We start from the raw sequence: 21,040 nt of genomic DNA on the forward strand, positions 1-21,040 counted from the left end.
TCATTATTCTGTAGAGGCGATGTTTCGTCGCACACTGACGTCAGTATAAAGCACAGGACCGTTTTCAGCACTGAAACTTACAGGATATTCTTATATTACCATGACCTTTTATATATCAAAGTTGATTCCTCAATTCATCACCCCTTTAACACTCTATATGCAACCAATCTTCAAACTATAAATTAAACATATAGAGAGAAAAAGGAGAAAAAAAAAAAATTTCTTACAGGTTTATTTTCTCACTTTTTCCACATTTCATGTAATAGAATTAAAATGTGTCATACATTATTTCAGCAGAAAATTTAAATTATGCAGAAAAAATGACAATCACCTCAGATCACATACAGTATTGGAAGAAATTTCTTTCAACTTTTTTCCCCACAGTGATCAGAGGGTTTTTTTTGTCCATAGGTTTTAAAAATAATGACAATTCATGGATTCAACATACACTATATACATTAAAGTCCAAAGGATTCAAAGATATCATCAATATCATCCTTCGGCATATTTAGTTTCCGCACAACATTTTTTTCTTCCTTAGCTCCAGGTGCCATATTGTTTCTTGACACTTCTTTTTTTGAGAATTGTCGTTTCTCGCTGCAGTTACTCTCATGTTTCAATGACACAGAAACATTTTTAACTGTTCTAGAGCAACTCCTGGAAAATGCACATCTGGACTTGGAAGTTCTATTGCGTGCCACGAGGGTTCTGAGGTGCCATCGAGCTCTCCGAAAGGCATTGAAGGAACAGAAGCGCTTTGGTGGGGAAGTCTTTTGACACATCAATGCCTTGTGAACTTCTAACTTAACCTTTTTCAATCTCTTCTCAACCCTGAATTAAAAACAAACATGATTAGACACCTGCTAAATATGATTACAAAATAAGGATTTAATTTACAGTATTTTTATGTACCTGACACCTTCAGCTTCCAGACTTTTCATCCTCAGACACTTCAGGCCCAGGAAGGCCAGGTGCTTACGCTCTCTATGAAACTTGCAGCTCTGGCACCAGTCCATCACTTCCTTCAGATGGGCAGCCATTTTTCTGAACGAGGACACCTTATCCAGTGACTTCAAGAACTTCCTTTTCTGAACGACTGCTATTTGGCTTGAGATGTCCAATTTCATCTGTGGCTGCAGAGTTGCATCAAAATTAACCCATGACTGCATTTCTATGAATATGTGAGCATATTATTTTTCTCAAAAATGTACTTCAGCTTGATCTGTCACATAGCAGCATCCCAGGAAAAGTCACTAACAAAATACTAATCAATATCAAATACCTGTTTGGTAGTTTTATAAAATTGTTGAAGCACAACCGTCATGTCTGGTCCATAGGATGAGACATCTAAAGAATTACATTAAGAAAATAGGATTACATGTACAGTAAAAGCAAATTATATAAAATACACAAAATCATAATTGGTAAAAAAAAAAAAAAACCTGTCTGTTGCTCTAAAACTGCAGCCCCCAGATCCAGACTAGAACCTTCATCGTGACCAGCAGAAAATATTGGCATAATCTCTCTCTCTTCTCCATTATTCTCTTCTTGCTCTTTTTCCTCAAACAACTTGGAAAGGACAGACATTTTGGACTTTCTTGGCCCTCTTGGGACCTTTAAAAGGTCTTTGGTGCCTTCTTCCATCAGTAGATCAGATTCCTGTGGGAGGCACAGGAAGTCTTTCAGGTCCCCAGGCAGGGTGAAGTCGGTCAGGTAGGCCATGGGTTTGGACTGTGACACCTCCTGGAGGAGTTCAGTGACTTTTTTGTACATGGGGATGAGGGCTCTCAGAATACCTCTGAAGAACACCCTAGCAAAAAAAGTAATAAAATAATTTAAAAAAATATATGAAAAAGCATTATCATAGATTTATATTTGTTGCACATTGGTCATTGTCCAGGAAATGTTTAAAACATTCAAAATATTTTTTAAACAATTATAAACATTTAGTTTTTCCATTTCATGCTAAACATACATGCTCACACAACACCTATCTAAATGGGGACTTTCCATAGACTATTGTTTTTATAATACAGAAGCTAGTTGTAAATACTAAAACCAAACCCTATCTCATACCAAAACCCTAAAAGTGTGGTCACGTAAGAACAATTTCTGCTTAAATATCCTTAGTAAAAAAAGGTCCATCATCTACAGTAGCAATGCAGCCTTCTTACACAGAAGACAATTTCAAACCAAACAGCTTTCTATTGGTCAACGTGGCAAATTCCTGTCAGAATGACTTGCTTTAAAAAAATAAACAAGAAATAAAAGTTTATTGATCTTTGAACAGGTGTACCTGCATTATTATGCCATTATCATTAAATTAGACGAAAAAGGTCTCAGATTGACAATATTATTTAATTTATTTGTTAATTTATACAGCGAAATTGGTTATCGGGACAGGCCCAAGTGTTGAATTGTTAGGCATGTTTATTAAAAACAAGTATTGTCATAATGAATTGTTCCGGTCCTTTCACATTGATGAATATTTAGATATGGACCTTTGAATTTAGATTTTGAGAAACCCTGATCTATATGGAGTTGTCCGTGGCTCCTGAGCGCAGATGAATCTAATGTTTTGAGGAGTTTGTGTGGCTGTCATTCATTCACCACAACAGTGTGGAGACTGTACTTCAGAATCGAAGATTCTAAATCTTGGAGTATAAACTAAATAAGAATTTAACAGAAAATGTCATCTGAACAAGCAAGTAACAATGTATACTTTGTTCTAAAATTTAAATTGTTCTCAAAATAAAACGTGGCGCGTTTCTAATCGGATTAAAAAGGAGAACTATAATGTATGGCGGAATAGCACTTCTGAGAGTACTTTGGGTCGGCGCAGTAAAAAGTCCCGGCCGAAACATCTTCCCTCACATCTCCCTATTGACAGAAATGAGAGAGTGAGGGGGAGGTGTGAGGACAGATGTTTCGGGCCGGGACTTTTTACTGCGCCGAGCCGAAGTACTCTCAGAAGTGCTAATCCGCCATACATTATAGTTCTCGTTTTTAATCCGATTAGAGAAGTAGCACGTTTTATTTTGTCACCATACTTGATCATTCAACTAATCGTGTAACTGTATTTAAATAGGGGAAACGTGGAGGTGTTTGGTACTTCTAACTTGATCTCTGTTTGGTTCCATAGTGAATGAACTGGGCTTAGTGGGCTAAGCTAAATGCTATCAGATCATCACCGCACGTCAGAGAGATTAAGTGCACGCACTGAGACGAGAGAGGTATGTATCAACTCGTTTTAGTTAAGGGAATAACATAGTTTAATATGAAAAAGCGGTGAAGTAACCCTTTAACAGCATTAGCATTGTGAGGCTAAGTGTATTTGGTTTGTATTAGCATTACCTGTTGTGGCGAGGTGGACGAGCGAGAGACATGGGAGAGAGCGAGCGAGACCGGACGTAATGATGCAAAGACAAGCTTGAATTTCCTGCAGAAATCCACCATACCACTCTAAATATAACACATTATTATAAGCTTACCGTTGTGAATGGGGCTAAGGTAAAGATATAGTTTTGAAAACTGGCTTGTTTTGTATACTTGCTCAAAAAATTATTTTTGATTTTTTTTTAAATTAACCAAAACAAAGTTACGGACTGCACTTTTATTATAAATGAGGGCATCCCCAAAAGGAGGTTTCGTCAGATTTGTCAGATATACCAAGACAATGACATATTACTCATATTACTATGAATACAAGACAGTACAAAATACAACATGGAATCAATATGCTTGATTATACTGAACACACTGCGGCACACTTATTCCAAATTCCAACTATAAAGTTTGCACAGGAATAAGAAAATTTGCTCCCTCCATGCCGTTTCCCCAAGCATTTTCATACCATATCAAAAGTATCAGTGACATGGTAAATTATACTGTTAAATAAACTCACCAGAGACGACTGTGCATGCTGAGCATCACCATATTCAACACAATGAACTCCCGCAGATGTAGGTGCTGTCGTGTCAGTCTAATTGGGGTGTAAAGGATCACAGCCATGCACAGTTCTTCTATCATTCTTTTATACATTTTCAAACCAAGGTAAATGGTTGTGAATGAGAATATTTAGGATACATGAAAGCTTGAGTGCACCGCTCCAGGATTCGGGCTAAAAGACTCGAGGCTCCAAGTAGTTTGAGACAGAGCCACTCCAACATGGGCTGACTGGGAACGTTACACTCGCCGACCTCCACGCCAGCATCACTGCACAGAAACAAACACACATTCTAAAAACCATACATTTATTGGATGGTTGGGGTTTGCTATTGCTATGATCTCATTTGAATTACAGGTTGTCCCACCATTGCGCCGGTAAGCACATTGTCAGAGTAGAGAAGAGATGTCTTTTTAAGAGGGAGGGGAAGTTATTTTTGATAGGATTACAATAGCACGTGAATTAAAATTAAAAATAATGTGCGCACTAATAAATCTTTTATAATAAACACTGCAATACTCCTTAGAAAATAAGAATGGTACATTTTGATTTAATTGTGCTTGACCTTACCTCTGAAATTTGGTTGGACACAGTTCTTGCAGATCTTCTACTGCTGCTTGTAACTTCATTTCTTTTAAGCGGTTTACACATTGTTCAACCTGCAGATGATGCATATTTCATAAATTTCATTATATACTAATAATAGGGATTTTATCATGGACCTGGGTTCCCACCTGTTTTAATGCTCGGAATGGCTTGTGTTGTCTGAAGGCATTGTTCAAAACGTAAAGTAGCTCGTAGAGTACACGGATTTCTGTCTGCAGAACTTCACTACATAACAGGGTCAAGACTTTCTCACAATCAGCCAGCAGACCTTTAATCAAGATATCTAGACAGAGAAACATCAACAAAATGCATGCCATTTAGCTGAAGTTCATGTTTTAATACTACACACGTTTATTTAAGTTCAGTTATCTGGTGTACTGTAGTGACCGAATTATACACAATACGCACACCAAACAACTTACTCTTCTTAATACACAATACAAGAACAAGTATTAAACAAAATGCCAACACTACCTACTGGAGCAATAATAGAAGAAATACATACAACGTGACCGTCTGACGAAATCAAAAGTTACGAGATAAATACTTTTCACTGCCAGCAATTTCACATGTGCACCATTTCACATGAATATATGGCATCCACGTGTTTAGATCTGCCGCAGGAAAACACTGCTCGCTTTAAATTCCTTTACATGCTGTTTATGTGCGCTTTATAGTAAAGTCTAGTAAATGTATGGGTTAAAATATTAAAACATACCAGTTGAACCAGTAAAGGGGATTCTAACTGAACAAGCAGCACTTGGAAACGGAATATTAGTTTTATTCCAGGGTTCCTGCGCCATGTTTACAGTTGACTACCGGGGACTCGAGAGTCAGCCAATCATAAGCTTGTTCGTACGATTACGTCATAGTTCCTAAAGGTATATACACAGCATTCAAATGCGGGGTTGTATTTATTTTTTAATTAGAGACGTGGATTTGATTTTATTACCCCTATGTATATAGTTTTTCATTTTTGTTGTTTGTTTTACTTATTAACCCAAAATAAATAGTTTTAATGATAACATAATGCTAATTGTTTACATTTCTGAAAACAAACAATGAAGTGTGTTTGTGTGTGTGTATATATACATATACATACATATATACACATTATTTATATATATATATATATTATATAAAATTTTAAATATTATGATCTTTATTATTCCTATATAAATGATCTGTAATGCAGATAACATAATGAGGTACAGAGGGTCAGGCTCAGTTTCTCACCATCTCCTTTTATCCAACAGTAATCATCATATTTATTTATTTATACATGTATATTTCAATTGTGTTGAAGTACCCATGCAATAATATGTGGATTGACTTCCTCCAGGACTGATTCTTCTGTTCTGCCACGCACTTTAAGTCCATGGTTCGCATCCTTGACCCAGTGAACGGTACAAGGGCTTTTCATGATGTGCATAATATTTTGTAGAAGGCTCTAAAATGCAAGCAAATGATTTTATTTAATCAAGTAATATAAAATAAATATGAAAGAATGGTTTAAAAACTTCAACCTAAAGGGCTAGTTTACCCAAAAATGAAAATTAAATGATGACATTTCTTATTTTTGGGTGAACTATTCTTTTTAAAGGTCCAGCAGAAAGAACTTTTAAAAATGACCATTACTCAATTTAAACCCCAGACTGATGAAAAACTTCTCATATGTGTTCACCTGTTCACACATGTTATCTGTAGTGCCGGAAACAAACAGCACAGAAGTTTGCGACAGCGCAAGCAGGCCTTGGCTCCGCTCAACATATGTTTGTGGTTTTCCTGGTAGAGTCAGAGGGAATGACAAACACAGAACACCCTGGACTGCATCCTTCTGTCTATGCATAAGTTCACACACAGCAACGGCTGTACGAGCACCCATAGAGCGCCCTGGAAATAGACAGAGATAGAACAATAAAAAATTACATAATATGTAGTATGATATAGTACAATATATGTACAATATGTGGAAAACAACCATAAAGCCTGACAAGTCAGTTAAATCCTGGCTGTAAAGTATTCCTAATATTACTATTGCTTCAAAAGGTGAAATGAAAAAATAATAATATGAGAAGCAAGATCCCTACCTCCCAAGAAAATGCTGTTGGGTGCAAATCTCTCATGGCTCTTTATGTAATCCTGGTGGATTATTGAGAATTATTTATGCAATGCTAAAAGTATTCTCAACAACATTCTTCATATTAATTACTATTAATAATAAATGTATGTAATATATTTTTAAGTTTTGTTTCAACAATAAAATGCAGCTCCAAAATGTGCATGGTGGTGCTTATAATAATAAAAATGTGTGTTTACCACAACGGCGCTATAAGCTCTGACTCTGTAGTTAAAGTTCACCGTCCTGCAGGTAAATCGCAGGCACAGAACACCTGAACGGGCGAGAGCGCGCGCGAGGGACTCCAGCTGTGTAACGTGCATATCTCCCCCCGCGCCGTGGGTCAACACCATGGCTGTGCGTCCTGCGGTGATGTCAGCAGGGACTGTGAACACACCATCCAGTTCTTTCTGCTCGAACGGGATTCTTACATTCTCCTGTAATACTCCGCTGATTAAAAAATCTCTCAAAATTTGTCAAAAACGAAGCTCTTATAAATGATTTCGTATTAAAATTGACATTACAAAAGTCAACAAAACACTGTGACGCACCCATTTTACACTTCATTTAATGCAAATTGTTACTAAGTAGGAATATATAGAAAATACCTCTGAAAACTCCATGTAAGGGTTAACGGTCGCGTGGTTGGTTGAAGCAAAGCATAAGGCAACGAGCTTCAAATTCCCGGGTAGAATTTTCTCACACGTGGACACAACATGCGAATCTTATGAATCACGTTGCTTACAGCGCCATCTAAAGTATAGGCGTTAGTATGTGCTTCGAGAATCCCAGTGAGGAATTTGGATACTTGGAGGTGGAGCATACATAAAATGTAGTAATTGTTGTATTCTTTTAAAGTGCCTTTTAAAATGTTTGTTTTTTTATTTGTTTTGGTTTGTTAGATAGGGAACACAACAGACAACAGATTGTGAAGTCCAGTTGAGCCTGTTGTCCAGGGTTGGGTAAGTTACTATAAAAACTAATGAATTACTAGTAAGTTACTAATTACATCTTCAATTGTGTAATTAGATTACTCAACAAAATACTGTCTCAAAAAAGTATTTATTATCACTTTCTGAATCCTATATCAACGTCGACTAGTGATTCAAGGCTAGACATACATTTTATTCGGCTATAGGCCTACATTACAATATAAAAAGACATAAATTATTCTTATTAACTGACCAGTTATTACAAGTATTACAAATTTGAGAAAGACACATAAAAATATGCATTTTAAAGTCAGACTTTACATTTTGATGTTAACTGAGTTATTATGTCTAGTACACACACACACACACACACACACACACACACACACACACACACACACACACACACACACACACACACACACACACACACACACCTTACTTTATTTTTTCAAGGGAAACATAATTAAATTACAGTAGGTAGTTAGACCGAACACTGCCATTGTCACATTTTTACTCAAGTAAACATTTCTCATAAAGGTTTAGGTCAAGCATAAACGTTTAAAAAAAGTAAAGAACATTTCTTATTTTTTCTAAATGTTCTGTTATAATGAATTATTCAAAATATAACAGAATAATTATTCTGGTCTAAACTTGGAACATCTATTGTGTACTGCATATGTATTTTATATATTAAAGTGTACTCTGATTTTCCAGCTATAAGCAAGCACTTCTATCAAACTATCGAAACAAAATATAGAATTCCTATAAATCAGACCAGCAAGAGTGTAGAAATTGAAAAATTTAATATGAAAAGAGAAACATTCAGTTAAGACATTGCAGTCACAGGACACCTAATGCACCAAGTCGGTGGTCGTAGGAACATGTTCTGGTGCAAATCCATTTAAATTTGATGAGTGCCATTACATAATAAAATAGGAGGTCTCTCACAGCTCATCTCTGACCTACAGAAAAATTAGAAAAATTAGAAATGTTTGATCTGATCCAGGGGTCCGTTCATTGTAATTCTCTTACACAGTTAGCTGGATTTGTTGACAATTGGTATGATATTGGATTATTTGGTTCTTCAATGCTCATTCTGGACTTGTTGTCATAGCAAGGGAGCAGGTTTATTTCATGCGAACAGGATTAGATTTAATTTTTTAAGCAGTGTTGATGCTTAAAATCTGTCCCGGCCACTCTTACTTTATTACAAAGTAATACCAGGGGCAATAATAATTTGAAATAATAATAATATAAAAATAAATTTGAAAATAATATTATAATGTGTAGTCTATAAAGACAACCAGTTTTACTGATTTGGCTGTTTCCTTAGGACATTCCATTAAGTCATCAAGTCTTTCGTCAGGTGTATTTTTTAATTATACAATGTCATTATATTGCTGTCTTGCCGTCAGCCAAACACTGCATTGCTGATCATGATTTCAAGTACTGATGCCTCTGTCCACTTTAAGGAACACGAGACAACTTAATCCAGATATTTTAATCAAATCCGCAAATTCGTTTGAAGAACCAAATCAGCCAGAGATCAGTTATCACTATTAAAAGATCTGGCATCTGTCAAATCATCTCAGATATATTAGGTGAAGTACGAAGAACGGACCCCAGGACTAATGCAGTGCAGACCTAAAGAATTCATATAAACATTTTATCAGAGTGATGAATTTGCTAATCAGTCCAAGTCATAAAAGTACATTGCCCATATAAATCCAGTTTGTGTGCTTTATGAAATGATAATAAATCCATCAGATATTTAATGAACTCTACAGGTACAGCATTATATCATATGGTGGTAAACTGTTGCTTCTTAAAAATAAATATTTAATTTTATTGTGCTGAAAATGTAAACATTAACAGTATTATTTAACTATATGAATAGTGCAAAACAGTATAGACTGAAACATTTGTTTAAAAAAAGGCGAAAGTGCTTAATTTGATTGTGTGTCTTAATAAAGTTATGAGGTTTTAATTTTATGGACATCAAGATATATAGTGAAAGGGTGATTCTGAAATCCACTGCCGCTTCAATATACCTTTATATAGTATATCCTAATTAACTTCATAATCAAAACCTTAATCAATATTAATCTTCCTATATTATTTTAATGATTCTTTCCAGTTATGATTAAGCTTTTAGTTTCTTGTTTTCTAAAATGTATATTTGATCTCTGAGGAGTGACTGAGGGTCTGACCTAGAGATGTGTGATGCGTCACTAAAACACTTGCAACAAGGTTGTGTGTTTGGATTTTTGAGGTATCACACACCCCTAACATGTCAGGAGAGCAGTAACAGCGTTTGCTCACTTAGCCCGGCTTCCAAATATGAAATATGGATTTGTCTTTCATTTAATTTATTATATGTTATTCCTTTTATATTTCCTTTTACTGAAACACTATAGAGCCAAGATGAATATTGCCTGTACTATTGTGTGTCCCTCTCACTGAAAGACAGCACATGTTATCAGTTTGTTTTGGTTAGAACTGGAGCATAATCAGCTCCAACCTTGGAGTATCTGTGTATCTGTGTATGTGCGCAATATTCTATGTTACAGATCAGTGTTAAGAATGGTGTACAATGGGCATCCTAAGAGATGGTTGGACTTGTTGTTCTGGGCAAGCTGGCACCTGCTCCAGATCTGGAAGGTCACTACGGGCCTAATTCCGGGGTGAAAGCATCAACAAGTGACACGTCTATGGAAACATGCATCAGATTAACTGACATGAGTGGAAAATTACCATGACTGTGCATTTTCTTTGAGCCAATCGAAACCATCCACATTGCAGTAACGATGTGGATACAACCTTGAAAACAGTATAACTGTTGGGACAATTGTATGTACGATAGGGCAAGGCAACAAGACGGTGAGAGCAGGAGCGCAGCCTACGAACTCCGTGTGAGACTTGAAGCTGGCTTCTGCTTTTGAAACTGCAACTGACTCTTCATTTCTTCACTACTGGTCCTGGGTTATAAGCTATTAACTCCTTACATTAATATATTGTAAAATGCTGACTTTTTAGTCATCATCAATCTCTGTTATTGTGTAAAATAGGTTCAATTGCCAACAATTCCCGGTTGGTGGAACAATCTTCCGTCCTCCATACGCATGGCAGAATCAATCACTTCATTCAAAAGACAGGTAAAAACTCATCTCTTCCATGAGCACTTATTATTATAATAAAAAAAATAAATAAATAAAAAAAAACTACCTCTTCCTCCTCTATTTTCTCTTTTCCCTCCCTATTCTAGTTTTTGCTACTCTGAGTAATATCCAAATCTTTGCATTTAGGTTTTTTTTTTTTGCGTTTCTTCCCCTCTTCATGAGAGATCGCTTCCTGTACTCCTCAGTTGTAAGTTGCTTTGGATAAAAGTGTCTGCTAAATGCATAAATGTAAAATTTAATGAATGTTCACATTTTGGTGATTTCATTTAATATAACGCAGGACACGCATACCTTTTTTCTTGCGCAGTAACATGGGAAAAGTTCATCCTTTGGCTGTTCCACCAGCTCCATGCCTTCTCTAACCTTGGGCTCAGTGACCTGCAGTTCAGCATACTTCTAAAAACAAAACCAGAGAGCTGGATGAGTGCAGACATTTCATTTAGTGTAAACAATTTTACTGGCAAAATACTGTAGAGCAGAAAAGATATAACATTTATTTCTCAATATGCCAGTTCAGCTACACAATATGTGATTATTCAACTTAGTCACACACCCTCTTTGTACTGGTGAAGCACTTTTATTTTTACTTTTAAACTTTAATTAATTGCAACATCATCACACTAAACAAGCATCTTTATCTGCAGTACAAATCACATAAAATTCAAGTAGCCGCTGTGGTCCTGACCTCCAACATTTCCACACCTCAAACACACACAGATTTATTGCTGAGAATTGCTTTGAGGCCAGAACGTGTGTTTAAAAATTAATGTTTGAGGCCGATGGTTATAGAAAATCATAAAGTGCTGGGGTTCATGACCTCAGGGATACTTGTGCTCAATTACTACTGTGAACATTTAGGAAACTTGGGACCAGCAAAAAAAATAAATAAAACAAATAATAATAATTATTATATATATATATATATATATATATATATATATATATATATATATATATATATATATATATATATATATATATATATATATATATAAATTAAATAAGTTGATGGGGGGAGGGAGAATATTATATATAGTGAGGTGAATGCCTGTACAGATAATGAGTTATCAGTTTTAAAAAGGTCAAATGAAAAATATGCATTAAAAAAATGTATGATATAAATCAAATTTTACATTGTAAGCTGTATTCAAGCTGATATATAAGCTGAAACAAGACAAAATATTTGTTTTAAGATATTCTCTGAAAATGAAAAATTTGAAATCTTACCAATTTTGTCTATTTTTTAAATGTTTTGATTGTTTACATACAGATACATTAGTTGCATATGTGTGTGTGTGTGTGTGTGTGTGTGTGTGTGTGTGTGTGTGTGTGTGTGTGTGTGTGTGTACTTGTTTATATTACATGTAACCAGAATGTTTCCTGTGATGGGTAGGTTTAGGGGCAGGGGTAGTGTAAGGGGATAGAACGTACAGTTTGTACAGTGTAAAATCCATTATACATATGGTCCCCACAATTCACAAAAACACAATGTGTGTGTGTGTGTAGGGGGGGTAATCCCTACGTTAATGGGACAAAATGTCCCCACAAAGATGGCAATATCCGAAATCCTTGTCCTTGTGGGGACATTTTTAGGTCCCCATGAGGAAAACATCTTATAAATCACACAGAAGGAGTTTTTTTGAGAAAGTAAACATGCAGAATGTTTCCTGTTTAGAGGCAGGGGCAGTGTAGAGGGGATAGGATGTACAGTTTGTACAGTATGAAATCTATTACGCCTAGGAAAGTCCCCATAACACATAAAACATGGAAACACGACGTGTGTGTGTGTGTGTGTGTGTGCGTGCGTGTGCGTGTGCGTGTGTGTGTGTGTGTGTGTGTGTGTGTGTGTGTGTGTGTGTGTGTGTGTGATTTTCTAAATATCCAGTTTCAGAACAAGACACAATTAGGCAATAATGGAGAAAATGTATGCAACACTAAATATGTATAAAGTAGGCTAAATACCCACAGTAGACCTAGAAAGATTTAATCTTACTGAAACACGCTCATGGGTCTTTATTATATGATAAAGAAAAGTGCTTCTAGTCATATTACCATAGTCTTATCAACATAAGAGTAAAATTACCACTGAATATGTGTGCCGAGCAAATACCAAGACGTGTGCTATCTGACCTTTGTCTTTTGAGTCCTTGAGACCAACATAAAACTTGGATAAAGATGGAAGATCAAGATATAATAAGATATACACACTGATAAGTTCATAAATCAAAATACAAAAGAGTTACAAACTAAAAAACAAAAAAGCAAAAACAACAACAACCCAGAATTGAAACCTGAAGAAATAAAAATTAATAAGCACATAAAGAAGAATACCTGTTCTCAAAATATATTGTATTATGTAAACAGAACTCAGTACTCTTAAAAATATAACAATAGTAAACACATGACATGTGGGGGGTCCTACAGCTTAGACAACATATACTTACATGTTTATGACTTTTAGCACTGTTTTATGTAACTTCAAAGGGTTTCCAGTAAAATGACACGAACATTTTGAACTTAGACCACTGTATGTGTGTAAGGGAAGCTTTTCATTTTGGGTAGGCCAAGTCCTGGTGGAATTCCCAAAAATGGTACCAGATCTTAAGAGGTTAAAGGGTCACCCAAAAATGAAAATTAGACCATTATTTACTCACCCTCAAGTCATTCTAGGTGTACATGTACAATCTTCTTTCAGACAAATCAATTCAGAATAGAGTCCTGGCTAATCCAAGCTTTAATGGCTGTGATTGTGGTTCTGTTTCTGTGTCTGAAGTCCATAAAAGTGCATCTGTCCCAAGGTTATTTAGCATTTTTAAAGTAGTTTTTATTTTATTATCGTTTTCAATTTTGCTACAAATTTCAGTTTAGTTTTAGTTAGTTTAATAAATGGTTGTGCTTGTTTTAGTTTAGTTTTTATTTTGTAAACACTTTCTATTTAGTTTTTATACATTTAGTTTTAGTTTATACAGTAGATAGGTGGAGGGCGGAGATTCAGGCCAAAACACAGCATCAACATCAGTTGAGGGCTGCAACGCCTTTTAAATGACAATATCCTGGACGGACTACTGTAGTCAGTGATATAAGTATTTGAAATTAAATATCAGGGCCATTTTATGATTAATTAAAATACATTTCTTACATACGGTTCCTTTTTTTTTTTTTTATATATTGAAAAATGTTCTTCTTCAGGTTTATATCCAACATTATATATAGCCAATTTAAGTTTAGAAGGCCTTCTGAAGCGAATTGATACATTTGTGTAAGAAAGATATCCATATTTAAAACTTTATAAGTAAATTATCTAGCTTCCGGCTGATCGCCTTCCGTATTCGACTTACGAATTTAAAAAAAAAAAAAGTGTTGTGCCTCTAGCAGTTTAAAATGGACTTTTATGGACTTCAAAATCAGAACAACAATCCCTGCCATTATAAAGCTTGGATTAGAATGTCACCTAGGATACACCTAGGATGATTTAAGGTTGAGTAAATCTAAATCATGGGCTGATTTTCACTTTTGGTGAATAATTCTTAATTCGCCTTCATTCCTATAGTACCTCATTTAACTGTTAAATTGCTTGGCTTCAGTGGATCATCTTCGAGCTATTGAGTGTTAAATTAGCACTTTATCATTTTGCTTGAATTTACCCACTCTCTTCACTCAAGCGACTCAACCCTCCCTGACTCATCTCTGGTGAAGATGTGACATACACCGTAAAAATAAATTAAAAAAAGTACGTAACAGTGGCTAGGCTACTGCAAAAGACTTGGTGCTGCTACACAGCCTAAAAGCATATTTTTCAATCAGACCTTGTCTTAAAATGTAAAGCCTAGCACAAAAAATACTAATATTTAAGACTTTTTAATGCCCTGTGCATAACCCTGCACACAACCAAGAATCTGTAGTGTTAGTGAAACAGTGACCTTTCCACTTTTGGTCTAGTCATTGCCTCAACCAATTCACAAGAGCACTGAACTGAAGAAAGAAAAAAAAATATTACCTGGAAGAGTTTGAAGTAGTAACAGAATATGCTGTCACCCATTAGATGGGTTCGTGCAAACTGCTGACCTGCCAGGGCAATTTTCTTCACCTATAAAAGAAAAAAACCGAAAAAGTGGCAGGATTGTTAGTTATCAATTGTACAATGACTGCAAACCCTTTAACCTACATCTCACAGTGCTGATTTACAGCTTACAGCACCATCAACAGGCTATACAGATTATTAAATCAACTATTTATTGAAAACTGATGTCTTGTCATATTGTTTATGCTAATTTATAAAAGCAATTTGCCCCTCAAGGCAAATTGAGCGGCACATTTTGTTTGATGCTTTGGGCAATGTTCTGCTGGGAACCCTTGGGTCCTGCCATCCAACTTGAGATGTTTGTGTGTGAATGGGGATGATGTACCTCCTCATCATGATCTCTAGCCCACTGGATCTTCTCCAGTAGGTCACTGAGGTCAGCTTTAAAGGGGATGTAGTGCACCCATGGCTGGAGTTGCTTGTAAAAGTGCTCATAATAGATGGAGTCGTGTTTTAACACCACACTGTCTCCTGCAAGCAGATATGGTAATCTGTATGCTGCTACCGTCCCGTCCACATTTATCTGGTACTTATACTGTTAAGAGATACATACAAGTTACCTCAGTTAAAAAAATAACCTTACATAAAACATAAAAAAATTCTAAGATGTGTGTATTGAAATTCTGTGCAATTCACTCACCTTAAAGAAGTCGAAAAAGGACACATGTTTGACAAGGGGCCCATAAAGGCTCTCATCGTGTTTGAAAAAGAAAAAGTTGGTTAAGGCGGCGTCAAGCATTTCAGGGTTGGCCCGAGCCAGTTTAACCAGCTCAAGGCGCTCTTTCCTGCTGTCTCGCCCTCTCCAGAATGCTTTGCTCATCTTCTGCTCCCACACTGGACCTGTATGTCCCTGGACAGACATCATGTCCAGACTCACTCTGCCACAAAACAAAATATATTTTTGAATCAATTAGATTTCACGCTATGTAATGAACCATGATTTGTTATAAAATGTGTGTAAAAGTTAGCACATATTGCATTGCTTGTTTTCATGAACAGACAAAAAGACAAGGCTAATTTTGTCATTTCTAATCTAATCTCATTTATAATCCAAATGAGACCAATAGTCAAAATACTACCTTACTGCATTTTTTAAAATTTTGTCTCAAGTTTTACAACTAAACTTTGTTTATTTACCATTTTAAAAGTCTGATTTAAAATAGTAAATAAACACAGTTTAGTTGTAAAACTTGATTTCAACAAAAAAAAAATGAGGAAGGTGTAAGAAAATTTTGAACAGAAAAAAAAAAAAAATGCAGTGAGGTAGTATTTTGACTATTGGTCTCATTTTGATTATGATTGAGATTAGATTAGAAATCCATAAAAAGTTTTATGCTGTTCCATAAAAACTTTAACATGTTTACTACATCTCAGAGTCACAATTCTGTTTTTTTTTACCTGCCCATAGTCTCCAATACAGACTCAGTGAGGTCATAGGTTGGCATGACGATGTCTTGTGTGTCATTGGAGCCGCACCATGAAAAGATTGGGCTGGGCTTCTCAGAGGCCCGTCTCTTCTCCAGGGGCCAGTCCCCCAAATTCACAAAAAACTCAATGTCTGGAAGCTTGACCTGCTCACACACAACAACAAATTCACTTATTTTTCACTTATGAATTTACACTAATCAGTTATTTAACATACAAGATGCTCAAAAGTTCTGTGTCCATTTTAATAACATAATGTTAGGAAGGTGGTTTGTGTCCATAAGAATAACAATTTAATTATTATTTTATAAAATTATACAATTTTAAATAACTGTTCTCTATTTTAATAGGAAATACTTTTTTGGGGTGAAAAAGTTGGGAAAAAAACAGCATTTATTTTAAATATAAATCTATGATAACATTATAAATTTCTTGTCAATATTGATCAGATGAATGAGTCATTGCTGAATAAAAGTATTTACCTTTTGTTTTGTTTTTTAAATCATACATTTAAATGGTAGGTAGTCTATGAACATACGTTCTGAATACTATGTATAAGAATAAGACTTTTAGTATGGACTGAAATTAGCACTGTAAACATTCAAGTCAAATTCTAATGTTTTGATGTGCACACCTCCCATGCTCTATGTAACAGTGCCATCTAATGGTTCTGAAAGTAAATGACTGAGAACATACATTATGTGTTTATAAATAACATTATTATTACTTCACATAATCTATGTACATAAAACACGTGTAGAAGCAGTATACTGAGCTAATACTCACTTTACGCGTGAGGGACAGAAGGAAGGCATCCATGAAGATCCTGAATCCGACATGTTCTCCATGTGTTTTTATATAAACCTACAGTCCATGACATCATGAGACATATTGCAATATTTGGCATCAATTAGTCTCTTTATGCATGTAGTTAAGTTATATAGGCTACAGGAGCAAAATGATTGTACCTGGTTGTTTTTGATGGTGTAGTGGCACAGGCTATGTCTCTTCCCGAAGCGCTGAAGGATCTCATGGGCATTACGATCTGGATCCACACTGGGAAAAACAGATAAATCACTCTCTATCTGGGAGAATGAGGCCGGACAGTGCATGTTTTTCTCCCATAATGCACCACTGGGCTCTGGGCAGTCACAAGATTCGTGATACACTGCACCTGTGAAGTGAGAAACAGGTTAACGTCAACTTCCAGACATTGTTTATCACTGTATTATGAAAGTAGAATTGGTTCTTCTCACCTCTGAGGACATATGGTGATTTCCCCACCAGCTTGTCTTTCAACAGAATCTGAATGTGCAGATCTGTGTAACTGGCGTACATGCGGTACCGAACCAAAAATGATCCGTCGTTCCGGTCCAAAATCTGGACCCAGATTCTGGCATATGGGTCAGTTGGAGATGTAATCTTAACTTCAAATGTTTTCTCTCCAGGAGAAGTCGTGAAACTAATGATGAGGAAATTCAAAATTTTAAAGACATTATTATTTTAGACATAATAGAAGTAAACTGATGCCTTAAAATAAAAACACATGAAACGTGATTCTTAAACAAGATGCTTTCACTGCCATAGGCAAAAGTAAAAAAATAACAAAATAATAAATAAAAAAATACCTGTCCTGGGAATTCACCAGGCATTTGTTGTTTCATTTATCACAGACCAGTTTCTACTACAATGCAGTCAAGAGACAAAAATACAGCCATAAAGGACTGACATAATATGACTAACAGAGACTAATCAATCACTACTAATTTGTTCTTTAGCAGATTTATTCAAGCATTTACAATACACAATAGATCTTATACTGAGCAGCGGCATAACAGGAAAGCAAGACTGTGAGGGATCTTTCAATGGCATCTGTTGTAAAAAGCTGTATAAAGCTCCTAAATCACTTATAATTTTTCACAGCTCATATTTTCTGTGGGGGGGGTTGTCTACTAAAATGTATCTGAAAAATATGTTTGCAGTGTTTCATTAGCAGACCAATTCAAAAACATTTTAAATACAGATCAACACACTGAAGAGATGTATATTCTATTCTGTCTATTCCTCCCCACAGGCTTGCTTTTACTCCCCTTAAAAATCAAAAATGGTGCTGCTGTGAATAAGTTTGATTGCCCTGGATTAAAAAGGCTCTACAATGGTTCTTTGTAGGCAAAATAGGCGGTTGCCTAGGGCTCCGCCTTATCTTGGGGGGCCCCTCAATCTTAAAATCATTTTTTTTACTCCAATGGGGCCAATTTTTACTATCTTGCCTAGGGCCCCACAACCTCACGGCACTGCTGGTACTTTGAAGAGGTAAAAAGTGTTGCATTTTAAGTTTATCAGACCTGTGTATTCGTCTATGGCTTTTTCACATTCCAGGATGGTTTACTGAACTACAGAATAAGATGATCTCAGTGGAACTCTGAGGCCCGGTTTCACAGGCAGGGCTTAGATTAAGCCAAGAGTCGACCTAAATTCATTTAGGTAGCTTTTATAAACATGTCTTATAAAAAAAACATTACTGGAGTGCATCTTGAGACACAACAGTTGCTTTCAGTTAAAACAACTCAAACATGCACTTTAGTCTGGGACTAGTTCTACTAGCCTATATGATATAATTGTTGGTTCTAGTTTGTAAATGAACAGTTATGAGCTTTTTAGTGAAAAGAACACATCCAAACGTGATAGTGTTTATTTCATCACACTTTATGTATTTGAGTATGTAGATTTCAATTACAGTACATGTTTGTGGCTGTTTTCTCTAATGCAATGAGCCAGAGCATATCGACACTTCTGTATAATTTACATTCAAATTTTCCCATTCAATTCTGAAGGATTTTACAGAAGAGTTTTGTTATTCATAATTATTGATTAATTTATATAAAATTGTATTTACTGAAAAAAATTGTATTATATATTTTTGGGCTCTTGACAGAGTTTTCTGATTTATAGTCAGAGTGATAAAAAGTGATATCATCCAATGTCAACTAAATGAAATCTTTATCCTGGCTTTATCCTATGGTCAGGAAAAATGCAAAATTCATGCAAATGTAATTAGACATGTCTCATTTGGACATTTAAACATAACATTTCAGAAAACTTGTAATACATTTGTCTTAATGTACTGTTATTAATCAGCTTGGTAGGCGGTTATACACTTATTCCTCCTATTCACATGTCGTGTCTTGTCTGGCATACAAAAATGGACGTGAAGTTAAGTGTCGAAGGGTTTTGAACTTTACAGCCAGATGTTAAGCACTAAGCCATACCGTCCCATTATGGTCTTTCAGCAGGACTCACTCACTTTCTCCCGGTGGTGTCCACTGTCTGTATGAAGAAGAACCGAGCAGGAAGGAAAATGTTTGTCTCCAGCCCAGGACCCCAGATCAAACTTTTGCTCGCGCTGGGCGCCGCCGCTGCCTTTGATCTCCGCGTCATGAAAACGCAAGACAACAAGAGCAGCAAAAGTTTTCTCAACATGTTCATGGCGCGTGAGAGCACTTTCAGTAGTGGATGCTTTCGTTTATCATCACCTCATCTGAATGACAACGCTCTTAAATTCATAATAAAACACTGCTTAAAAACACTAGTTGATACATTTCACCACATACTCACATTCACCGGAATACCAGCGGTTCGATGTGAAATTAACTAACCACAGCACAGATACCCTCGTGAGAAAATCTCTGCAAAAGACCCAATGCGCTCATGTGATTGGTCGTTTGCACCTTGTGTGCGCCGATGACGCAACTTACTGGAAGCTGATTGGCTATGTAATAGGAAGAGGAAAGACGCTTGCTGTTTTGTAGGCGCTGCTTCTGCTGTTATTCATTTGTGTAGGATGTCGGATCTGTATTGCACTTACAAAAATAGCCACGGTATTGTTACTACTGCAAATCTGTGGTTAGTGAGCATTAGTCACCACTGTCATAAAAAAATGCAATTCTATTTTAATGGGAATGCATGTTTTTATAATTAAGATAGATGAGATGATGGATGTGAGATGGATGTCAGCACATCACGTGAGATGTTTTGGAGACAAAGTTAGAGAGGCCAGGTTAAGATGGTTTGGACATGTTCAGAGGATGGAGAGTGAATATATCAGCAAAAGGATAGATAGGTTAGAGCTGCCAGGCAGGAGGTCAAGAGGAAGACCAAAGAGGAGGTTTATGGATGTAGTGAAGGAGAACATGAAGGTCTAAGAGAAGAGGACACAGAGGATAGGACTAGATGGAGGCAGATGATTCGCTGTGGCGACCCCTGAAGGGAAAAGCCGAAAGAAGAAGAAGATGAGAGGATGGATGGTTAGCAGAGGCAGTGTGATGCTTTGGGCAATATTTTGCTGGGAACCCTTGGGTCCTGCCATCCATGGGGATGTTACTTTGACGCGTACCACCTACCTAAGCATTGATGCAAACAATGTACATTCTTTCATGGAAATATATTCCCTGGTGGCTGTGGCCTCTTTCGGCAGGATAATGGGACTTGCCACAAAGCAAAAAATGGTTCAGGAATGGTTTGAGGAGAACAAGTTTCAGGCCTCCAAATTCCCCAAATCTCAGTCCAATCGAGCATCTGTGGGATTTGCTGAACAAACAAGTCCGATCCATGGAGGCCTGACAACTTAGAGGACTTAAAGGACCTGCTGCTAACATCTTGGTGCCAGATACCACAGCACACCTTCAAAGGTCTAGTGGAGTCCATGTCTCCATGTTATGCCTGATCAGTGTATGTATTTTGCATATTCAA

The 21,040-nt window shown here is 36.2% G+C and overlaps 2 protein-coding genes across 6 annotated transcripts; both read right to left on the reverse strand.

Moving 5' to 3' along the window:
* Positions 1–242: 242 nt before the first annotated feature.
* nepro (nucleolus and neural progenitor protein) lies at positions 243–5,999 on the reverse strand. 3 transcript variants are annotated; one of them, XM_067445022.1, is made up of 9 exons: positions 5,862–5,999; positions 4,681–4,835; positions 4,517–4,605; positions 4,087–4,215; positions 3,905–3,982; positions 1,443–1,810; positions 1,283–1,347; positions 913–1,133; positions 243–831 (listed from the first exon to the last, which is right to left on the reverse strand). In XM_067445022.1, the coding sequence occupies exons 1-9, from the start codon at positions 5,863–5,865 to the stop codon at positions 459–461; spliced, it is 1,482 nt and encodes a 493-aa protein (XP_067301123.1). In that variant the 5' UTR covers positions 5,866–5,999; the 3' UTR covers positions 243–458. The 3 variants fall into 3 exon arrangements, with proteins under 3 accessions (XP_067301123.1, XP_067301122.1, XP_067301124.1); XM_067445021.1 differs by lacking the exon at positions 5,862–5,999 and adding an exon at positions 5,271–5,426; XM_067445023.1 differs by lacking the exon at positions 5,862–5,999 and adding an exon at positions 5,058–5,223.
* A 2,393-nt stretch (positions 6,000–8,392) lies between these two features.
* Positions 8,393–19,990, reverse strand: poglut2 (protein O-glucosyltransferase 2). Of its 3 annotated transcripts, none has more exons than XM_067443861.1 (10): positions 19,596–19,990; positions 17,548–17,753; positions 17,260–17,465; positions 17,078–17,155; positions 16,265–16,437; positions 15,507–15,744; positions 15,192–15,401; positions 14,783–14,872; positions 11,077–11,181; positions 8,393–8,568 (listed from the first exon to the last, which is right to left on the reverse strand). In XM_067443861.1, the coding sequence occupies exons 1-10, from the start codon at positions 19,775–19,777 to the stop codon at positions 8,551–8,553; spliced, it is 1,506 nt and encodes a 501-aa protein (XP_067299962.1). In that variant the 5' UTR covers positions 19,778–19,990; the 3' UTR covers positions 8,393–8,550. The 3 variants fall into 3 exon arrangements, with proteins under 3 accessions (XP_067299962.1, XP_067299963.1, XP_067299960.1); XM_067443862.1 differs by lacking the exon at positions 8,393–8,568 and having other exon boundaries at positions 9,862–11,181; positions 19,596–19,718; positions 19,907–19,986; XM_067443859.1 differs by lacking the exon at positions 8,393–8,568 and having other exon boundaries at positions 9,862–11,181.
* Positions 19,991–21,040: the final 1,050 nt, after the last annotated feature.

This window comes from Pseudorasbora parva, chromosome 5, assembly GCF_024679245.1.
Source record: "Pseudorasbora parva isolate DD20220531a chromosome 5, ASM2467924v1, whole genome shotgun sequence".
NCBI classification, from domain to species: Eukaryota; Metazoa; Chordata; class Actinopteri; order Cypriniformes; family Gobionidae; genus Pseudorasbora; species Pseudorasbora parva.

Bases quoted from the DNA above. Each gene is read 5' to 3' on its own strand.
- nepro (XM_067445021.1), bottom strand. From the start codon at position 5,355: ATGGCGCAGGAACCCTGGAATAAAACTAATATTCCGTTTCCAAGTGCT. The intron at 4,216-4,516 runs GTAAGGTCAAGC...GTTTCTGTGCAG, and splicing joins TGTCCAACCAAATTTCAGAG to TGATGCTGGCGTGGAGGTCG. The intron at 3,983-4,086 runs GTATCCTAAATA...CACCCCAATTAG, and splicing joins CGGTGCACTCAAGCTTTCAT to ACTGACACGACAGCACCTAC.
- poglut2 (XM_067443859.1), bottom strand. From the start codon at position 19,777: ATGAACATGTTGAGAAAACTTTTGCTGCTCTTGTTGTCTTGCGTTTTC. The intron at 15,402-15,506 runs GTGAGTGAATTG...ATCTCTTAACAG, and splicing joins CCTTTTTCGACTTCTTTAAG to TATAAGTACCAGATAAATGT. The intron at 11,182-14,782 runs GTAATATTTTTT...TTTTGTTTTTAG, and splicing joins ACTACTTCAAACTCTTCCAG to AAGTATGCTGAACTGCAGGT.